Below are 23,656 nucleotides of genomic sequence, written 5' to 3'. Positions count from 1 at the left end.
TTTTTGCATAAAAGAACCATTTATTTGTAAATGTTATACTCTGTGTGCATGTATAATGTATATGCTGTCATGAGTAAACATATAAACATAATTATTTAATTATGTCAAAAAAATGGCAGCCTGTTTATGCACACTCTTGTGACACTCTGCACTTCAAAAATGTATTGACAAATGTTTTCTATTCATACATTCTGTTGGACCTGAGTGTTGAGATATACAATTGCTTTGTGTGCATATTCTTGCGTCAAGTGAGTGACTCTGACTGTGTCTGGTTTGTCTAACTCCTTTTCTAAAATCTGGCTGTGGTTCTACAATTAAACGGTAGACAGATATTGTTGGTTTTCATTTATGTTAGTTAGTTTATACTTAGTTATTAATGTATTTGAACAAATTTGTACCCTTATGTGTGATAATTCTGTATTTAGTGAGCAGTATAATCTATTTTTACATTTTGCCTTGAGTTACACTTGGAGCCATGTGCAACAATAAACTAGTTTGTACTATTGTATTGTATTTCTGAGGTGACAATGATGGATTGGCCATCAAGTTCTGTGAAGAGGATTACTTGTATTTGGTTTTGTGTGTTGTATTTACCCCATTTTTTGACAGTCATTGCATGCCCAATCTACCTAGATGGTGGTCTTTCTCTGTATTGCCTTTCTCAAGGCTTCTTCCATTTTATTTTTTCCCTACAAGTTTTTTTTTCGGTGTTTTCTTAGGGAGTAAAGGACTTGGAGGGTGTCAAAAAATAGGGCCTGTTAAAGCCCATTAAGGTATTCTTTTTGTAATTTTGGGCTATGTAAAAAATAAATTGCTGTTGTTGTTGATATAGAAAGCATATTTAAAGGCTTCAGTGACTTCTGGGAGAAGTATGCAATTTGTATAACATAAAAGATGTATACTAGGAGAGGGGAAGAAAAAACTCAATCACAGTATATCTTCTTCTCATGTCAGCACAGATACATACTCATTATTAAAGAAACTGGTTTTTAATTTTATTAAAAAGTCGTGGCCTTTAGAAACTATGTAGGGATTCTGATGTCACTAAACTACCATAATATAAAGACTTAACTATATTGCAAATGTAATAATGATGGATGCTTTCTGGTGCAGCAGTTAATTTGATTTACTTCACCACAGTAGACTGGTGAATTCAAATAATCAAAAGCAAAACAAACATTTCACTTTTTCAAATAAGGGACAATGATACTACATCACAAAAGTAATATAAAAGAAATATGTGATCTCTGGATTATAGTTGTTTATTAATTTAAAAGAAACTGTCCTTGGTTTGAGAAGTCACTAACCAGAAACAGTACAGTTATCATTTTACAAATGTTCACCCTTGTAAAGCTTGCATTTGGTTTTACATTTGGCTCTATACCAGCCAGAAAAGCTTGTATAAATTTTGGTGTCTTTCTTTTAACTCAATACACACCTAATAGCAGAAACAACACATTTGTGCATATTTCAGAAATATGAGGATGCAGAAAAAAAAACAAGAAGTACATTTCCAGCTAAAACTGTGTGAGAATTATTCTGCATTAGTGAGTTACTTAGCAACAAATGTAAGAAGACTTTTAATATACAGTAAGTAGATAACAAATTGAGACAGCTCAGTTCAGTGGAATGTGCTGTTTCATCAACATTCATTTTCCATGTGTTTATGTCACCTGTTTAGTTATATGAAAACTTTATTCATGTAGGAATTTTTTTTTGGTTTTCTGTTTCTTTTTTTACAATTCAATATGTGCTGAACTACTGTATATGTAAGCTTGAATAATAAATGTTGGCTCCTTTGCAACCATTAACAGGAATAGGCCCATTATTTTAGCATTTACTGTTCAGGCTGTGCAGCTGAAATACAGTCTAGGATGCAGTACTAGTCAGTGCGCCACCACATCTCCCTGGGGAAAAGATGAAGAAAATTTTTTGAAAATCTGTCTGGAAGAGCTTGTTACAGTATAGAAATGTCATGGAAATGCAAGCAGCAGAAATGATCATTGTTAATAGCCTCTGAGTCCAAATCCCAGTCCATGCATGAGCTGTATGTGTGAAGTTTTATGAAGGTCTTGTCTTGTTTGGATAGGTTTTTGCCTGGTACTGTATGTGTTTTGTCCCAAAGACATGAACATTAAATTGATTAATCATTCTAAGTTGGCCCACTATGAGCAAGATTGAGTAAGTGTGTAGTGGAGTGATGGTCCGTCCAAAGCCAATCACTGTCTTGTGTGTAATGTTGTTGTAAACATGTTCAGAAAATTACTTCAAGAATGAAGCTTTTCCAAAAGCATTTTAGGAAGAGGAGGTATTACCTTTATGTGTTTTATTTAGTTATTATTGCTTCAGGTCAATTTAGTGCACAAAATATTTCACTTTAAGTTTGATATATATTTAAATAATGGGATTCTCTTATGGTCTTCTTTTATTGACATACTTTTTGTTTCAGTAAATTTCTTATGTTTAATTAGTTCAAAAACACTAAAGTAAAAGCACAATAGTCCTTAATTTAGTACAAGGCCTCAGACTAAATGAATATATGAATCTGTTGAATGCAGTCATGTTCAACAAATAGATTATCCATCCATCCATTTTCCAACCCGCTGAATCCGAACACAGGGTCACAGGGGTCTGCTGGAGCCAATCCCAGCCAACACAGGGCACAAGGCAGGAATCAATCCCGGGCAGGGTGCCAACCCACCGCAGGACACACACAAACACACCAAGCACACACTAGGGCTAATTAAGAATCGCCAATCCACCTAACCTGCATGTCTTTGGACTGTGAGAGGAAACCGGAGCGCCCGGAGGAAACCCACGCAGACACGGGGAGAACATGCAAACTCCACATAGGGAGGCAGCAGCGCTACCACTGCGCCACCATGCCGCCACAAATAGATTATTTAAAACAAAAAAAGTAGTGTTACTCATTAACAGCACATCTCTAACTGAAACATTTAAAAGTTTCTGTTGGGCAATGTGTGCATTGGTTAGAAGCTATCATAAAAGGCAAATGTCTTAATTTTATGTGATCTTCATACAGACAGATCACAATAGTTGCAATAACAGAAAATTAGATTAATGGTAGCAAACGTAAGCCTTCTTCAAGCATCAGGTTAAAGTGTCCCATGTTAAGCTTTGTTAAAAACTATGCAAGGTAAGACTAGTTAAAAATTGCCTTTGACTTGCTCAAGCATTTATTTTTTCAATGGCACTTTATTAAAGTGACTAATGCAGCATAAGATTCTCAAACCTGCTTAATTCAATTCAAGGTTCCAGAGGACAGGAGCCACTCCTGGCTGGACTGGTTGCCAAACAGAAAGCTGCCATTGACAAATTGGCAATCCATCACAGAGCCCATTCACACACACACCCACAGTCACTCTCAGTACCTAAATTAGTGTACTTAACCTAATAAGAAATTATTCAATTGCAATTACTTTAGTAATAAATTCATTGATTAACTCCTATACCCTCTACTCCACTTAAAAATTTTGGCTCACTTATGAACTGGGACAGTAGAGGTTTATTAAACAGTTAATTAATTGATGCAAAATTAAATTTTTAAAGCTGCCTTGCTTCATAATTGGAGACTGTATTTGGTGAAGGCTTTTTTTTATTTTGCCTACAGGCAATTATAGAGCATCTCAAATGTACTATATAAATATATTTTAAAGCAGATTGAAAACAAAAATATTAAATATTACCCTCTAAACTTAAATTTAATTTTTGTTTTGCAATATTTAACTAGTTGAAGACATTCTTCAGTGTAGATCAATTAAATATACTAGTGATATGTTCATTTATTGTGTTACATTCATTTTAGAAATATTACAACTTTTTCTTCTGTTTGAATGTTTAAACTTAAAATTAATATACAGGTTTTCTCTCTTATGAATGCAGCACTATATTTAGTAATATGATTTAATAATAATTTCATGACTTGTGACATTACATTTATTCCTTCTTTTATTATTTTTGCTGTTAGTGGACTGCCTGGATCCCACATGCTCTGGGAGAGGAGTATGTGTTCGTGGAGAATGCCACTGCATTGTGGGATGGGGAGGGCCCAATTGTGAAAATACAAGACCATCCTGCATGGACCACTGCTCGGGACATGGGACCTTTCTCCAAGAAACTGGAACTTGCAGCTGTGATGCCAACTGGACTGGACATGATTGTTCTACAGGTAATTTCTGGTACACCATTGGCATACCTTTTCAGTTTTCACTCTGAACTTCTTAGAGAAGGTTTTGAAGTTATGAAAGTGGATTAGTGGATTATCTAAACACAGTGTAATGAATGAGAGGTAATGAGAGTTTTTTTCCTGTTTTACAATGGTAGAATAATTCCAGTGGTTACCAAAAGGCTTGAGAGAAGTATTTGACGTACATGTGCAAGAAACTGATTCAGTGTGCCAAATGAGTTAAGTTGATGGGCATTGCTGGTTCCTTTTTGTAACAATGGACATGAAAATAAAAGTATTTCATTGATATAATCCCATTGCCAATTAAAATTATATAAAGTGTTAGTATCAGTGTTGTTTAATCACCCACTCTGTGATTTAATCTTCTGCTCATTTGTTGCAAATTTGAATAGAAAAAACCATGTGTATCATCATAGTGGGTGCTAATCAGTGCCTTTGGTTCCTGAGAAAAGGACAATTAGCTGCTTTCATATGCCTTGCTGCAGATACTCTGTATCTGTCAGAAATGTGTTTTGAAAAAAGTGGCACCACCTTTCTCAGCAATTAGAGCAAATTGCATACTAAGAAATACAACAGCATCCAACCACCATTTCATTAAAAACAACATGATACATGTTTATTGTGCTAAAAGATCTCTTTAGTTTAGTTAATATTTGTCAAATTTCCATTTTACATCCAACTAAAAGCCTATATAATCCAGGTAATAGAAAATAATCTGTAGCAATACCACTCAGAACGTGTGAAAAATGTAAGCTCATTTAATGCTAAAATACTGCTTACAAGATTTGGTACTATGGCCTGTTCTTGCTTTACTAGAATGTTTGGGTCAAAACTGCAAGTATTTTTCAGTGTTTTAGTGAATATTTTATTTGGGTTTTTTAGAAGTATAGATAACATCTTTAGACTGAGGAAATTATAAAGTACTTCTACTTCTATCAACTTGGTTAACTGACTAGATCATAGTGTATGATAAGATGATAATATTGTCGTAGAAATTCTACTTAAATCTACTAGCCAAAAAATGTTATTTTAACCAAGATGATTTTTTTTTTGTAGTTTGTGCATTTTGCTGTAAATTTTGGGGGGAAATAACTACAAAACAAATTTTCATAATGGAAATAAGACAGGGAATGGAGTTTTATTATTGTTTTTTTGCATTTTTTCAAATTGTTATGTGAGCACATTCATACAGTAAATCCAGAACTGCTTAATAAGCCACTGTGTGTGTATTAATTCTTGCCTGTTTAAATATACTGCAATTGCCTTTGGCAATCGTTCATCTGTATTTGATGAATGGAATGCTAATTTATAATGCTTAATAAATGAGGCTATTTATGGCCATCTAGATGTCAAAAACCTGACAGGTCCCCTGTAGTTTACCACACCCGGGGTCTCACTTATAAAGCTTGCATATGCACAAAAAGTTACTCAAAACGTGTGGAAACATCAGAAATTATAAGTGAACATGCACATATTCATGGAAGTTCTGACCCATGTATACACAATTTCGGAGAAACTGGTAAATTGACTCCCTTGATAAAGTAGGGAATTGCAGGCACATGTGTTTGGCCAGGTTTATATTTCATGCGAGGCGATGATTGCTCCAGCGGACGCTACTGCTACACAAACGTTGTGCAGTTCATACTTGTGTGTGTACTTTACGTAAATCTGGAAGATTCCACCAGGTGGCAGTGCGATATATCATCATGGTGAGAACAGGTTTGGCTTCGCTGTGTTGTGAATTACCTGAATACACCTTTTCACCATGTCCTTAATTTTTTTTTCGGTGGCTCAAATACACTGCCATACATTCTGATGCTGTTGTGAAGGTGCACAAAAAATGTAGATATATATATATAAAAGCACCACAAATGCATTTGTATGTCTGCATTTTGCTTCATCATATCGAACCATTCATCAAACATCGAAGCAGGCACATCAATCCAGGAGGATCCTCAAAGCGGCTTTCTGTCACATGTAGATAGTAAACAGAGATTCTGACATCACATTCTGACTTTTATCACACTGTGCCTTCTGACTTCTTGCTGGTTCTGCAATTCGCACATGTGTCACATTAATTTCTGAAGATGTGCTCAGAGGGTGCATCAAATGAACGCTGGGAACGCATAGCAGCCATCATGCGTGTGCGTACGCGTTCTTAGCGTGAAGTATAAATGAACGCTTTAAATGATCACTCACACGAATAATAATTCATATCACTGAACTGTTATTATAATGTGCGTTGGTGTGAGAAACATATTACACCTCAAAAATGTTGAATATTATGTACAGACTGTATTTTAGATCCCTTTTAAGAGGGCCAATTCTGCCTGTTTGTACTGAAGAACTTTTTTTATTTTTTTTTTACATTTTTATATTGGCTACTTGTTATCAGTTGTTGTCAGGGAACTGGCCAACTGTTTACAGTATGTCCATCATGGCCACTGTGCTGGAAGGTGTGGGATATACTTCATTAAAGTCGGGAAACATCTCTATATACTGTTGCCATAAGTATAAAATTTTGTGTTTAATTTTTAATTGAGTGTGCCTTGTTTTGTGGCTAAGCATGCAGCCCCTCAGCTGAAACTTCTTCTAATGTGTTTGGATCAGTGCACAGAAAAATTAAGGCATGAAAACTCATAAAAAAATAATTAAACACAAACTTTAAATCATCTAAGAAAACCATGTAGTCTCATAATGTTAGAATCATTTATACAGTTTCTAAACACATAATATAACGAGACTCAAGATTCATCTTTCATGGAAGGTCTTTGCAGTAAACTTTGCTTTCTTTTAAATTCTCAATTCTTGTTTTCTTCTTCTGCCCTGCCCAGTATGAGCAATGTTGTGTGCCTAAATATGTCAAGTGATTGACTGATAGTTCATCTGTGGCTGCTTCTTTCCTTACACCTGATACTGCCAGGATGGCTTTTGGTCCCATGCAGTGTTGGTGGTAATGTATTAAAAATAACATCCATTACACAATCTATTTACTTTTTAAAGTAACAAGTAACCTAATGCAATACTTATTCTGTTGTACATGTACTTGTACATGTATTTTCAGCACTCTAAAAAAAGACATTACCTGGTACTGTCGGTGTAACATTGTACACGTGTGCTCCAACTGTCTGATGCCAGCTAGTAAGAAAGAGATTAAGCACTTGAGACTATACTGATTGTTAGATTGCACCAGTGGAGCTGCACTGGTAAGTGCAAGATGTCAACAGAGGTTTAAGCGTATGTTTTACAGTACTTATTAAAGCAAAAAAATAAAGTAAAATCTGTTTTCTGTGGTCATCTTGCTATCAGTTCAGTGTGCATTTCTAATATGTGAGATTCCTTACTATGCTCTGGCACTGAAGGGCACACAAAAGGCAGATAACTGTCGCTACTCAGAATTACGCTTGACAGAACAGTGTAAATGATGATGACATTTGTATTGCCCTTTGGCTGCAGTTACTGTTGTTCTATAAATCTTTGCCTTACATTTAACTTTGGATGAAGACATTTAGTATTTTTTAACTTCTTTTGCTGCCTCTAAAATCATGTTTTTGATTTTAAAAGAGTTCATAATAATAAACAATTACTTGTATATGTTAATTTAACACGAGTTCTGTTAACCAGGGTGTTATATTGAGCACTCATATTGTACAGTATATTAGGTTTTTTATCACATACATACACACAAATGATAATCACAATGCACTGACCAGCTGCTTCTAGCTGAGTAATTTTCTTGTTATTTCTGGCACTTCGTGAACATTTTGTGAACACTTACATAAACTGCAAAGGAGTAGACTAATATTTTTACCATTAAATAAAACTATTGATCTTGTTCTCAACTTTAAGATCGGGTACTTTATGCTATATTATATAGTTGCAAAGCTTTATTAAGTGCACCCTGTTTTTCAAAGTTTGGCAGTTACCTTGCCATAAATCCTAATAGCATTTATAATCATACCATATGTGGTCACCAGGGGGCATTGTAGCTCCCAAAACGCCCAACACAGTAGCACAGATACAAGTTCTGGTGTAAAATAAAAGGTTTTTTTTACTTTGCAAAACTTTTCACAGTAAAAGTTTTCTACACCGCAACCACAACTACAATATTCAGCAATTCGCTGTATCTCTTCCATCTCTTTCTTTCAATTCTCCACTCGTTCAGGCAAGCTTTGTCTTTTTCCTCCCTACTCTGGCTAAAGTCAATTGGCTCCTTATTTATGGGACCCAGGAGTTCTTCTGGTGCTAGGGTATAGCCTGAATGAAGCACTTCCAGGCCAATCAGAAGTTCCAGAAAGAAGGGCTTATGCATCCCTTTGGCTCCCTCTGGCAGCCCCCATGGCATAAAGCAGGGCTGTTCCCTGGGACTACAAGACCTAGCATGCCCTGCTGGTGTCCGAATGGGAAACCTAAATCAGGGAGGCTGCCGCCTGACATGTTGGGGAATAAAATGTCCTGAATGCATTATCTTCCCTGTAACTTCCATGCTACTGGCATCCCTGCTGGGTAAGGATTCATGTTCTACTCCAGTCGTGACGCCAGTCCCTGCGTGCTGTCTATCACACATAACATTCTTAAATTCTATTTCAGGGTTGTGTGGGTCAGAGCTTATCCTTAAGTTCTTGGGACATGGCAGGTAAAAAGCCCTGGTAAGGGTACCAGTCCATTGCAGGACCCACTCGTAGACACACCCACACTTAAACAGAGACACTTTAAAATCAACAATTAAACAACCCAACCCAGAGGAAAACCCAGACAAAAAGATTATTTGCAGAGCAGACATGCTTACAATATACAGTAAAACTGCAGGAAAGTGTAAATGTGTAAAGGAACAAGGCTAAAGTTAAAGTTCACAGCAAACTGCCCCATTTTGGTTAGAGTTTGACTGAGTACTGCTTGCAGTCCAAATTAATCTTCAATAGCATTGTGTTACTGCTATCTCAATAAAAAGAAGACATTTTAAAAGTTGTGAATGAAGGCAAAACAATTATACAGCCAGAGAAAACAGATGTGTCTTCTGTTTGAATGTACAAATCAGTACAAACAGTTCTTCATAAACACACATAAGAACAGAACCACAAAACTCCATCTAACAGTGATGTTTTGATGGACACCGTCAGATCTCCACGGTCTTAAGTTTTCATGATGTCAGCATTATACAAGGAGCCAGTATGAGATGGTCAAATGAGGACTAAGAGTCTGGTGCAGCATTTGTAATTTGTTGTAACCTGTAATACCTTGTATGAGCAGATCATTGAAGAGAGAAATTAAGTTAGCCAACTGAGAAGTAAAGAAAACCATGACAAATGCTTCAGCATCAGAACTTTCAAAGTATGTTCAGATTCTTGACAATATTTGGTTTAGTTTTAACTTCAGCAGAAACTGAGTATCCAATTGTTAGACTGCTTAGATTCATGTTGATGAATTGTCCACCCTGAATAAAACAGATGCCTATCCAATCATCTAGTACGTAACCCACTTAGTTAATTCAGGGCTGGTGGATAAGAGCTTGATAATTGTGCAGTGTAGCACAGTGGGCCTTATTGCTTCTGAATTTCAAATCTGAGCCCAGTCTTTTTGGAGTTTGTATGCTCTCCCAATGTTGGAGTGAGTTTTTCTCCAGGTGTATTATCCCATATCCGAAAACAGCAGGTACAATTAACTGAACACTCTAAAATGGCTGAGTATTTATGAGCCTACCCTGTGATAAACTGGCATTCAGAGTTATTTTATGCCTTCTGTCTGATGCTGCAAAGATAGGGTTCTGGCTCCCTGTACACCTAAACAGTCATTTTATTTTTAAGTTCACAATGCTTGGTGACAAGTTATAGAAATATCTGTGCTACAAACACTGGAGTACTAATAATCAAAACAAACAATTACCTGTCTATTTTTAGATCCATTACTGAAACTTTTTTTTTAACTAGCGTATATACTCACATATAAGTCGGGTCTTGAAACCCAAAAAAATTGATCATAAAATCAGACCCCGACTTATACTCCCGTTCAAAAATGCGACAGTTAATTTTGTTTATTTTTTACATCTTCTTGCCTCCTCCAATCTCACATCAGTTTCTTGGACACATCGAATTTTGTTGCAGCAGTGCAGTTACCAATTTCTTTCACTATTTCAATGACATTTAATTTAAAACCAGCTCCATATTTTCTTCTGATGGAACACTCCATCGTAGATAAGGGATGCTCTCACGATTAGGTGGGTATGTGGGTGTCAGATTCAAAAAACACAACTCAGTGCAAACTTTGCTTTGGAATAGTTCAGGTATTACCATGTGGTCACATAGGCACAATACATATATAAAAAAGGCAGTGTGCTCTGTGGTTCCTCTCTCAGGTGGGCGTTAGGATATCATAATCTCTGGGACCAATAGCGTGAGTTTTCTGCATTCGACTTATACGACCGACATTATAAAATACCAGAAATTATATGGTAAAATCAAGTCCCGACTTATCCACGGAAGAACTTATCCGCAAGTATATATGGTATGTAAATTATTCTTGTGATAAATTGCAGCCCCATCTAGAATTAGTTTGTAACCTGTGCTTGGTACCACAGGAATACTCTACGGCTCTAGATAAACTTCAACAGGCTTGAGCAGGTTAATAGATAAACTGATTTTGGTGTTAAAGATTGTGGCCCATGTCAATGCATAGATGCTATCTGTAGGAACTGTTAGTGCCAGGTCGACAGCTTTAATTAGGAAGAACTACATCACAGGTATGCCTGGGTTAATATATTTTGCTGTAGAATAATCTCTAACTTGTGCATGATGGAAGTATTTAAACATTTTAACAGAATATTTGCCATATTCATTGGAAATACAAATAAAAAAAAATAACCATTCAAATATTGAATGTTTGCAGTCTACCTTGTGAATGAAGTTGATGTGTTGTATGTTAGAGGTTTACAACCTAGGTTAATGGCTGACCCATCAATTTCTGTCTTTAAATGTTTATAATATCAGCTGAGTCTGAGTAACAGTAAGCATATTTTACCATGTTTCATTTTATAGTTGAATGCTGGGCATATCCAGGAAAATGCCCTTGTTATAGGTCAGTCAGCAGTTTTGACCATGGCCTAAATAACTTATGTTTTATTTGGAGGAATAAAGACAAACAAAGAAATATTTCTGAACAGTGACATTGCAGCATTTGAACAGTGCTGCCTGAGTCCTTAGTTTTAGCAAAATAGTTAACTATTCATTTTTAACAGAGCCTTATATGAATTGTGCAATAATTCAAACATGACCTTTCAGCATTTACTTTGACGAATAATATGGCTTATAACCTTGAATGTAATTCATTTTATCCTTTGCTTGATAGACCTTCTATTTAAATGACTGTGGTATTCTCTAAATTGAAACAGGAGAAAATTGGCTTCACCTCTTTTGTTAGTCATTTTATTTTTAGAGTTCACACTGCTAGGTGAGGAACATAGAAACATCTGTGCTACAAACATCAGAGAACTATCAATTTAAACAAGTTTATGAAGCGAATACTGACTATTTTTAGATGTTACTGAAGCCTTTGCCTTACTGTATAAATTATTATACATTTAAAAGAAATATTACTTAGACATCAGCTCGGTAGAAAGATCAAGTAGTAAATCAGTGTATTCTGAGCATAACAAATGGATTATTCTTAGTTCACTGTTGTGGTTTTTAATACTATTGTGGATGTTACTGTATTTAGAACTCATTTTATCATTGTTCTTTCTCCAGTCTTCTTTCACCTCCATGTCAATTTGCTTCCCATTGCTGCCTTCTTATGGTCCAATTATCTACAATGCTGATTAGGTTAACAAAATTTAAAAATGGAAGGATATGTCTTTTAATGTATTTATCTAAATAATTGTCTTCACTGTTGTTGGGATCTTGTATAGCTGGTTAATTATTTGGGTAATTATCCAGTTCTCTTTAATTTATTATTATATTCCCAGCAGGGTGGCTCAGCACATTGCACATATTGTGAAATATCTGACAAACCAGAGACTATTAGTAACATATAGTAAACACAAAACTAATAATGTTCAAATAATATTTTCATACATGTAATCTGGAGACATACATGAAATTTAAAGGCAATGCAGCTCAAGTGAACCACAAAAGAAGCAGAATCAAGTGGATGGAACATACATTTTTTTTCTTTTTATGCTTCCATCCCATAACATCTTTATGGCTAGAAACTGTGTGGAATTATCCATGCATCCAATAAATTTACTATTTCACCCATGACCAGATGATTTAGTCAAATAAATTTGGCAGAACACTTACATGTATGTAGACAGCCAATTTATGATACATATTTTTCTTTAAAGCACAAAAGGTACCAATATGGTTTAGATCTTTGTAGTTAGTTTACATTGTTATTAAGCTGTAAATAAGCATTAGCATGAATGACAGTCAAGAAAATATGTCTAAGCCTGAAACTGCAAAACTAATTTGGCATGCATCTCCTGATCTGAGGCATTTATGGGGTCCAACAGAAACTGCAACACTTAAAAGTTTATCCATATTTAACCTTAGCCTGACAAATTATTAGAATGCAGATAGTTAATGTTAAAAGCACATTCTAATTAATTAGCAAAATAAATTATTAAATAATAGTAGAAATAATCACAGGGCAAATCCATCTACTATAATTTGCGTTTGTGCTTTCATGAAATAATGATTTGCATCCATTGACTTGCAAATGTTTTTGATTTCAGTAAAGCACTTACTTATGGTTTGAGTAACTTCTTGATGTCATGCTAATTCCATTAGCCATTTTTTAATTAAATTAAGCATGTGTTCTAGTTTTGTCTAAAAAGCTAAAATTGGATTTTCTTCCCTCTTTTACTTTACTGAAGAATAGATGGGAGGCTGAAAGGAAGGAAGAGGCAAGTAGGAGGATCAGTCAGCTAAAGGGCTTTACAATCCATGTCCTTTCTTTGTAATCTACTTATTAGAATCTTATTGTCAAAAGGGATTACTGTTATGAGGTGCAGGAATTCTTTTCATTCACTGTTGGACAAGGTAGTGGAGCGTGGCTGTTTTCCCTGACAATAACTTTAGCTTCTTTTCTCCTCTTCTTGCTTCGCTCACTGACTCTTTCTCTGTCTTCCTTTGCATCCCCAACCCATTTCTCCCACAGAGATTTGTGCAGCCGACTGTGGAGGACATGGCATCTGTGTGTCAGGCACCTGCCGCTGTGACGAGGGTTGGATGGGCATTGCCTGTGATCAGAGGGCATGTCACCCACGCTGCAACGAGCACGGAACATGCAAGGACGGCAAGTGTGAATGCAGTCCTGGTTGGAATGGAGAGCACTGCACCATTGGTAGGCTGAAAAAATCATTTGATTCACAAAATAAATAAATGTACACAAACATAAATAAATCGGGATTGCATGCTTAATTGAATTTGTGTAACTTTGCTGAGCACGGTGAGGTTTGCTTAGGTATTTTAAGTCTGGCTTCATGCATTTTAATGTGTGAATGCGCACTGATGTCCATTCATTATCTTTGTGTGTGTGTGTGCGTATGTTTATGTCAATTAAAACCTTGATGCCAATTGTTGTTCCTTAAATATTCCTTCAGAATCAAACTGTAAACCAGATCTAGATGTTTATAAAATGTTTTCTTGCAGTACACATATCACATGTACATAGCTGCAATAATGACAAAACACATTGTGATAAAGTATGCGCTGACTTCACTTGTCTAGGTCAAAAAGTGCATATTGAGCATCCGCAGATAGATAATGTGCTGATGTGACAAGTCACAGTGGCTGCAAACAGCAAATTATCACAAAGCTTGGTCTCATTTAGATAATGACATTTATAAAGATTTTTAGTTCTTAATCAAAGTATTTACACAACTGTTTGGAAATATGTATTTTCTTTGGCCAAATGCTCTAAATTAAGTCTAGAAGTAAAAGGGATACTGTATAATATAATGTGAGTCCATTTATTTCAAAGGAAACGTTTAAAGTATAAAAGCATACTCCTTAAATATCTGTATGTATATATCTATATATCTATATCTATCTATATATATATATATAAATATATATATTATCTTGCTTGTGTATCATAAAGTGATTATATATGGTTAAATTGAGTACTTAGCAGTATCTTTATTCATTTTATATGTAATAAGCATGTAACTATTATGCATTTACCTTTAAAATATAACACTGCTTAATGTTATTCCTGTTACTTCTGAAGCAAAATATAGCTCTATCTATCTATCTGTCATGGTTGGTTCATTGTCATATAGGCAATTTTATTGGTAGATATTTAGAGACCACACTGTTAAAACTGAATCTATATGTCCCATTGAATTGTGTTATTTTTATTAGTTCTTCTCCAAATCCTTTACTCACTATTTGAAATTAATTTTATAGTTGACCACAGCATGATTTTTGTTCAGATTAATGAACATGCCGCTTTCAGCAGCAGTCAACTGACTTCTTGTTCTCTTGTTTCCTGTTGCTTCTTTCAATGTCCTGCTGTGTGTAGTTTAATTTACTTAGATTTTTTCTAATGCATTATATTCTTTAAAACTATTGACAGGTAAATGGTGGTACTTTGGATATCTATCGATGTTGTACTTTATGTAACAGGAATGCATATAAGCATCATTTATTCATTTTATTAATTCACACAGTATAACTGATGTAAACATTTTCATTTTACTGTTACTAAGCAGTTTTACTTACACTGGTTTTTAAAATGTTTAAGTCTTTTAATTTTTTATATTCTCATCACCTCCTCTGTGGCATGCTGCATGAATGAAATACCCTTTTGCCAATTTTTCAGCTTTATATGTATTGTTTGGCCTTTATAAAAAATAGCCAATCTGTAACAGAATCTCATGTAAATTTATAATCTATAATTTACAATAAAAGGAAAATAGACAGCCCATCTAACATCTAAAAGCATAGTGAGTAATAAAAAAAAATTAGGTGAAGGCTATGTCACATTATGTGATTTTTCTAGTGATTTTCAGTCATCGCTAATCTTAGCAAGTAGGAGGCAGTCAGAGGCGTGCTCTTTTAAGCAAGTCATGTAATTTGACATGCTCGGTGACTCACTCCAACTAGTCCACACCTCTCCCCAGTGTAATCAAACAGGTTTGATTTTTGCCTTTAATTTTAGGGGCGGGCTGTGAATCCGTGATAGCTGGCAACCAGTGAATTCTCATTTGGCAATGCATTTAATGTAGTGATGAGGAATTAGGAACCCTGGTGTTTTGAGCCTCACAAACAGACGAGAAGTTTGTCTCTTTGATGTGTCATGTTTTTCAAACCACAACAGAACGGAAGAGAAAAAAAAAGAGCAGAGACTGCAACTGAACTTGCCATAGCTAATAACCATTCATACAGCGCCACCTCTGCAAGGCAGCACGCAATTGGGGAAAAGAGGGGAGAGCACGATTTGCTAGAAGGTCGGCACTTAGTCGATAAATGTGACATGAGCAGCGATTTGTAATTGTTTAAACTGACAACTGGCAAATCTGACATACACAACAACTACATAATGTGATATCGTTTTCTCATCATCACCATTGTTTTGTATTTGAATTTTGTTTTAGAGAGTCTTGGGTGCAAATAAGATCACGTTTGATATCCCAACAATTTTTGAATAGACTCTTAATATTTGATTTCAATTATCTTACTATTTTTTATTTAAATTAAAGTGTAATGTTGATTTTAGTTTTGTTTGCTACTTTTATTGTCAAAGCAAGAACGTATCATTAAAAGCAAAAAGGATCACTCTTACATATTAAGCAGAAGAACTTTGTAATTCTTTTTATTCAGGAAATTCAGCAATACTGTAAAATAAAATAATGTTAACAGTTTCGTTCGGAAAAAGACTATAACAGTACTGTATATGCACATACTGTGTGGTTAAGTGTACAGTAAATATTATATGCAACAAACATATAAAAAGAAAGTTAACTCTTGTTACATTCTATCTTTTCCACAGTCTAAATATTTCTCAAACAGAATCTGATGGAATTTTTATTTTGTTTTTACTTCTGCTTCTACTCCCCTGTCTTTGCTTGAGCATCCTTTGATTCCCCAGTACACTTAGGCTGCATGTGCTGCATGTGCTTGCTTATTATCCTTTCTCTTTGTCTTTGTGGAATGATAGAACCAAACAGATAACAAAATCCTTCATTGTGTCTTTAGCTAGTGGTAATTGCACTATGTTAAATCCTCCCCTAAATGTCCTGTCTTTTATCTCCCAAGCTCACTATCTGGATAAGGTAGTGAAAGGTATGACCTTCCTTGTTCCTTATATATTTATATTTATCTATTTTTTCTCATTCCTTTTTGCAGCGTTCACATTCAAGCTATTCACCATTCATCATCAACATTTGGCTGTTGCACTAATTTTCCAAAGCTTTACACTTTCTTATCACATTTCTGTGATATCCACACTGTTAGAAACTAAAGGTCAAACAATTATGTTGGCCAGAAACCATCACAGATGCTGTCCAATAAGCACTAGCACCCATTTGTCCACATTAATATTTGTTATCCTTTTTCTCTGTCAGGAATAATTTTTAATTTAGAGGTATCTTTTTTTCTTGTTAATATTTTTGTGATAACGAAATGAGTAGTACTAAATTTAATTTAATGATAATCAAAAAAATTAATGGAAGTATCAAAGTACAACATGAACATTGCAGTTTACTATACAGTTGTGATTTCATTTTGTATTATTTAGTTCAGTTCTTGTTCCACAAGATCTCTTGGTTCTACCTTACTAGATCTATTTGCTTTAGCTGCAAATACTTGAAATGAGAAATTCCAGAATTTTATTATGAATACTGTGATGACATCGCAGTATAAAAAGATAATACTGCAGTTTATAGAGCAATAATAATATATACAGTTTATAGTGCTGAAAATATTTTTGTTACCTTCCTGATATCATATGTTTTTGAATATTTATCACAATAAATGTCTTCGGATCTTTTCACACAATATAATATTAAATGAAGGGAGCCCAGATAAAAATTGAAGACTGTTTTATAAATTGTAACTTTGTATATTTAAGTAATAAAGTTATCCAATGCTTGTATTGCCCATGTGAAAAGGTACTCAGCCCCTTAGTTATTCCATTTCTAAGTCTCTTACTGCACCACAGTAAAAAAAACATTATCTCCAATTGGAGAACATTTGGTACAGTGCTGAATATTCAGTGGAAAGGTCAGAGTCCTAAACATACCCAAAAGGTACAGCAATGACTTATTCAAAAAGTTACAGATGATCCCAGAAAAACATCCAAAGAATTGCAGGTCTCTACAGTTAGGATCAATGTTCAGCACTCCACGATGAAAAAGACTGATTAAAAATGGGATTCATGGGAAATTAGCAAGATAGAAACATCTCATATCCAAGAGTAACATCAGTGCTCAACTTGCATTTTCTAAGAAACAATCCTTTTGGAATAATTTTCTATGGACAGTCAAAAACAAGGATTCTTTGGATGACACAAAGTTAAAATAGCTTTTGTCAGTCAGAATATCATGTCTTCAATAAATTATATGGATAGTAGTGTGATGGTATAGGGATGCTTTGCAGTTTCATTATTGAAGGAACCATGAATTCTGCACTTTACCAAAATAGTCTTAAGGAGAATGTCCGGTCATGGAAGATGAAGTGTAATTGGGTTATGCAGCAGAAAAATGATCTAAACACCGCAACTAAATGACTTAAGAAATAAAATTAAAATTTTGAAATGGTCTAGTCAAAATCCTGACTTTGAAACCTTCTAGAGTTGTTGTGCCAGGTCCTAAAATGAGCAGTTCAGTTTCAAAAGCCTACCAGTGTGTCTGAATTTAAGTAATGCTTCAAAGAATTCTGGTTTACAATTCTGCAGCGGTAATTTGAAAGACTGCTAACAAATTATAGGAAGAATTTTGTTGTGATTATTGTTACTAAAAGTGCTACTACCAAATATTGAAAACTATGGGAGCAAGAACTTCTTCATGTAAGTGATTGGTGTGTTGGATAACTTTGTTCCTTGAATGTAGAAAGTAATAATTTAAAAACTGTATTTTGTTTCCCATTCTCTTGTATTGCATTCTGTCTAAAGCTTCAAGTCCATTCAAGAAACAAATAATATTAGGAAAGGGGCAATATGTTTTCTCTGCATGTTATGACACAATTAAGCAATATTTGTTGAGAATAAAGCACAGATTCTGAAACTGTGTTATTAAAACCACCATAACGACAGATTTTCCGTTCCTCACAACAGCTTTTCTTGAACTGCAAAATGATTGCATGGCTGTTTAAATTGTAAACTATAAGTGCAGTAAGAATGGGGTTACTTTGAAAATTTATTGGAACACAGTATACTGTGATATAATAATACAAATATACTGTATGTATTCTTATTGATTTATCTATGAAGTCTTTGAAACAATATAGCACTTGAACTTAGTGAGCTTGGTCTTAGTTTTAAGTTTAACTTATGATACAGCAAAGTAATTATTAGAATGTGTCTGATTCTTTATTTAACTGGGGTGTGGGACAGAACTGTCCTTTTTTAATGATGGTATAATTCAATCATACACTCAGTGCAATAACATGAAATATGAGTAACACAAAAGAAAAAGAATATGGCACATACCTAATGTGATGTGATGGGAGGCAGCATTAACAGGTGCTACGTGAAAAATACATTATGAATTTTAAACTGAAGTGTCTTTATATAATTAATGATGCTGAATTGAAGTGAGTATGTTACAAGATCATTCATAGACAAAAACTTCTAAATTAAGCAAACTTATTTTTTTCTTTTGTCTCAACTGGCCAAGTCAGTTATTTTTGCATTGGACAGTTTGCAACTTTACAAAATTATTACCGACATGACCATATGAAACGGTTCCTAATATAAACATACTATACTGAGGTAGTAGTTTGTTTTGCTTTCGATTGGAGTTTGCATGCGACTGCTGTTTTTTTGTTTGGTTTCTCCAGGTTGTCAAGTTTTCTATTACGTGGTTGGCAACTCTAATTTGTCCAGAAGTAATCGAGCATTATCCACCATTCTTTCCAGGGCCTTGCTTTGGCTTCTCCCCACCTAAGAAAATGGATGAATGGATGCACACATATACACTGTTATTAATGTGAATAGATCTTAATTGTTCGGTAGTGGATCCAGAATATTTTTAATGTTCATGACTGCACAGAGGCAGAGCTTGTCTTATTGTTGCGTGCGCAATGTAGTGTTCAAGTGTACTGTACAAGTAATTATCATTTTTATGGGTCTTTTTTTTAATGATATTTACAACACCGGGTCAAGACTCAAATGTGGAAGGGATACGTGTCTGTACTGACAACATGATGCAAAATATTTCAAAGTTGTTTTTCAGAAAAAAACACAAACATAATGAATCAAATCATTATTACACATACATACTTAAATCTGTTTAATCCAATTCAGGTTTACAGAAGCTGGATACATGAGACACTAGTGCTAAATATTACTAGGCTTGCCAAAATATTTTCAAAATGAAATAAAACAGATATTAAATTCATCCAGAAGTTAAAATAAAAATAATTTTTCTAATTACAGCATGACACTATATTAGCAAAATCCATTCAAGAACGAATATAAGTTTTTTAAGTGCCAAAAGAACACACCCAATAATCTAATGTTGTTTTGTATTTTTTGAGAGAAATATTCTGCATTAGCAAGCAAAGTAATCAGAGATGGTGAGAGGAAAAACTAAAATTAGCTAAAACATATTCACATCATATATATATATATGTGAACATTACAGTTTCTTCTCAATTAAAACATTGAAAGGCAAAGATATATCTTAAAATTATTCCAAAATTGAGATACATATTGTATCGTGAGCTTTTGTGTCATTTAAACCCCGCAGTACAATTTTTCTAGTTATTCCTGCCCTTCATTGAACTTTTATCTACCAGCAATTATATGAGAATGCTGTCTACAGCAGGCCAAACTCAACAATTGACATAGTGATGTTCAAAAACTTAACAAAAGTACAAGACCCTAGGCCACAGATAATGGAACATACAGGTTTTGAACAGCAATACAATAGTGATTAGAGCACTCCACTATATTTGCTTTGCCTCAAGTTTGGCAAAACCACACAAGTTTTTGGAACTTCTCCAAACTCAGTGAATTGCATTGAAATTAATGGAGAAGGAGAAACTAGTTTGGTGTTGATTATAATGGTGCAATCATTTTGTAATTTGTCCCTGTTGGCTAGGGAAATGTCTACCAACTATGCTGGACCAGTTATTGTGGCCAAAAATGTAACCTGAGCTCTGATGCAGCAGTGTGCCATCATTGCTCCCTGAGGGAAAATTAACAGAATTAAATATCAGAAGAGTAAAAATTTCTTGCCATCTGGTCACATGAATTGACTAAGGCTTGTTCCCCATGTATTCGATAGCAGGTACTCGACTCTGTCCAGCCGTAAAGTACAGGGTTTTTTTTTTCTCTGATACTTGTTCTCATTCCCTGCCACTGCTTTCAAATAAGTATAACACTGAAGCACGTGGATTCTTCACCTCTGCCTGTTTGTATCAACTGCATAGCACTCTGGGTAATAATAATAAATAATAATTCATTACATTTATATAGCGCTTTTCTTAGTACTCAAAGCGCTATCCACACAGGGAGGAACCGGGAAGCGAACCCACAATCTTCCACAGTCACCTTAGTGCAAAGCAGAAGCACCACCATTGCGCCACCTGTGAGGTAGGTTATTAAAGAGGTAGGTATAGAGTATAGTTCCCACAGGCCACATACAAGTCCATACAAACAGACATTACCTATAAGACACAAATACACTGACACGTTTACAGTTTCTTTCTACATGCTCAGTTTGTACTTAAATGTACTTGCCACTTTTCTGCTAATTTTTAACCCACTATTAGGATCAACATTATATATTCGGCCTGCGTGCATCATCCAACATTGCCTGCTATAGCTCTGTTCATATCATGCTGGCCTAACAAAAGCTTCATGGGGTGATGGGAAAAATAAGCTTATCCAAGCTGAACGCACAGCAAATTTCCAGGAAAATAGATAGCAAATAGCAAATAAGGTCACCAGCAAACATGGTACATTTCCTCAGTATAACACTGCAGGTTTTACTGATCAACACCACTGATCAATTTTAAACAGTGTATTTAGAATGTGCGAAACCTGTGCTCCCAAATAAAAAGTACTAAAGAGGTCTCACTGATGACATTCTCCTCATATTTTTTACTATTCCATTTCAATACTTTATATAAAAGAATATTTTACAGTTGCAGGTATGAGTTGCATTTAACCACAAAGTGTATCATGCCCAAAGCAGGAAACTACAGCACTTCAGATTAACGTGACATTCATTCTGCTATAAAGGTAAATGTAGCAAGTCAGAAGAATTCTGGCCTGTGATAATCAATCATCCAAACCAAAAGATTAAGAAGACGATTTTTCTTCAAGTCAGCACTATTGAAATGTCTGTCCAGATAAGGGAACAGCAGAAAGGAATGTCTCACCAAAATTTAGTTTTATGTTCAATCTGAAATGTCGATACTGAGCCACTTGATCATTTTATCTGTGGTGTGTTGAAATAAAATGAAGCATATTGTGAAGTTATAGGGATAAAGCTTACTCTCAGCCAGACTACAGAAATTAAATTTTCTAGTTTACACAAAAAAGCAGGTTATACACAACGAGTGAAATAAGAAATGGTTTGGTATATCTACCAGCCCCAGATACGGTGTCTTGGGATCTTAATTAGGCAACAATCACTGTGCTTGCTGCGAGTGTTAGTGAATCCTGCTGTAAGGGGACTAAGTTGGCAAATGATTAGAGATTCCTCACTGTGACCATCCTAGCTTGCTTTTAATCACATGCACTAATGGTTTTCAGCAGGCTGTAGCTTCTTAGCACACCAGCTGAAGTGATTGCCAAGTAAAAAAAACAATGTCACAATGTTTATTTTCTCAAATGAAGAAAAACACACTACATTCAGTTGAATTGCCATTTATCAGGAAGGCACAGCAAGAAGCAGAATGAACATCTACATGCAAATGCAATCAATCATTACACATAGCATTTTCAGACTTTTTTTTTTGCAGTACTTTAAATGACAGACTTATTTACAGATAAAGAATATGCTTATGTAACATAATTATTGTTACAGTGTAGTACCACTGCATCAACAAGCCCCCAACCTCTTCATGAATTTCTAAAAATGTCAGTAAATGATTAATGATCAATGATCTATTTATTAGAAAAAAGGTAATATATACTCGAGCTTCATAAAAGTAAATGGCTTCTTCTTTGAGTACCATTTTCATATTTGTTAAAAAGGTATATATATTGGCAGGAAATGCCTTCTTTTCACAATGCACACAGTCTTTGAAATACTCAGAGGTCATTTTCCTTTTTCTACGTGAGAATATCATTTGCCACTATTCAAAGATTCTTAGTAGTCTAGAATGGTAATCTGTACTTTACATCTCATATTATTCCCCACTGGTTCTATCTGTTAGTTTCATCAATGGTTTTATTATGATTTTTCCTTTCACTTTGATAAATTTATTATTAATTTTTCACAACAGCCTAGAGTTTGGAACATGGATTTAAAATCAGACTGGTTTATAGCAATACTTTATGGTATTTCTCTTCTTTTTTGAATTAATAAAATTAGTTGGCCACAGCATGAATCAATCTTATTTGTTTTTTTTCATGTCATAAATAAGAATTGGTTTTCAATTTATAGTGATTACTGGTGTTTTATTTTTCCCATTATAATTTCTTTGCTCGCAAAGAGAGAGGGCAGAATGAGAGTCAGAACAGGAGGCTGTCATTGTAGAATCCTGCTACTGTTGTGCATGTCACTATTTTACATTTTAAAAACTTGTAGGATTTATTCCTTTCATTTCCGTTTGCATCGGAAAATTGGATCAAAAGGTAACAGATAAGTGCCAGGGGAGCAGGAAGGATGAAAAATAATCTTGCTATGTGCATGTCCTTGAAAACCACTACTTGAAGATATGTGTCCTGTCTCTTTTTATAGATCTCCCTTAAAATGATCTTGTGTTTCTACCAAGAACTTTTTTCTTCACCTGCTGTGGCAAACCTCCTCCACCCCCTCACTAGAGAACATATGGGATGCCTTCCTGCTGTAGTTTTAAGATTAAGTTTCTGTTTATAATTTTAAATAGCAAATGATGAACATTTCATTGTTGCTTTTTGCCTACTGTTAGACCCAGTTGTGAGATCTCTTTATTTTTATCAAACACAGACAGAATTGTGGTGCATGTGGTTAAAAACAGTATTAAATTATAAAGTTCATGGAAAATCAGCGAGGTGCTTTATAGATTGTTAATTTCTTTTTACAGCTACCATACTTTCTCACTCACAAATACTTTATAAATATTAAGTAACATA

The 23,656-nt window shown here is 34.8% G+C and overlaps 1 protein-coding gene across 2 annotated transcripts in view; it reads left to right on the top strand.

Annotated features, from left to right (window-relative positions):
• Nucleotides 1-23,656, top strand: part of tenm4 (teneurin transmembrane protein 4) — a 679,712-nt gene that overhangs the window by 494,836 nt on the left and 161,220 nt on the right. Inside the window, exons 15-17 of one of the 2 annotated variants that reach the window (XM_051926453.1) lie at nt 3,989-4,189; nt 13,358-13,543; nt 16,462-16,488. In XM_051926453.1, the coding sequence (XP_051782413.1) occupies nt 3,989-4,189; nt 13,358-13,543; nt 16,462-16,488 (414 nt within the window). The remainder of the gene's footprint in view (nt 1-3,988; nt 4,190-13,357; nt 13,544-16,461; nt 16,489-23,656) is intronic. The other variant, XM_051926452.1, reaches the window with a different exon arrangement.

The sequence above is a fragment of the Erpetoichthys calabaricus genome, chromosome 4 (genome assembly GCF_900747795.2).
Source record: "Erpetoichthys calabaricus chromosome 4, fErpCal1.3, whole genome shotgun sequence".
In the NCBI taxonomy this organism is placed as follows: domain Eukaryota; kingdom Metazoa; phylum Chordata; class Cladistia; order Polypteriformes; family Polypteridae; genus Erpetoichthys; species Erpetoichthys calabaricus.
Note: the sequence above shows the minus strand (reverse complement) of the source record. Positions and strands in the feature narration are given on the sequence as shown.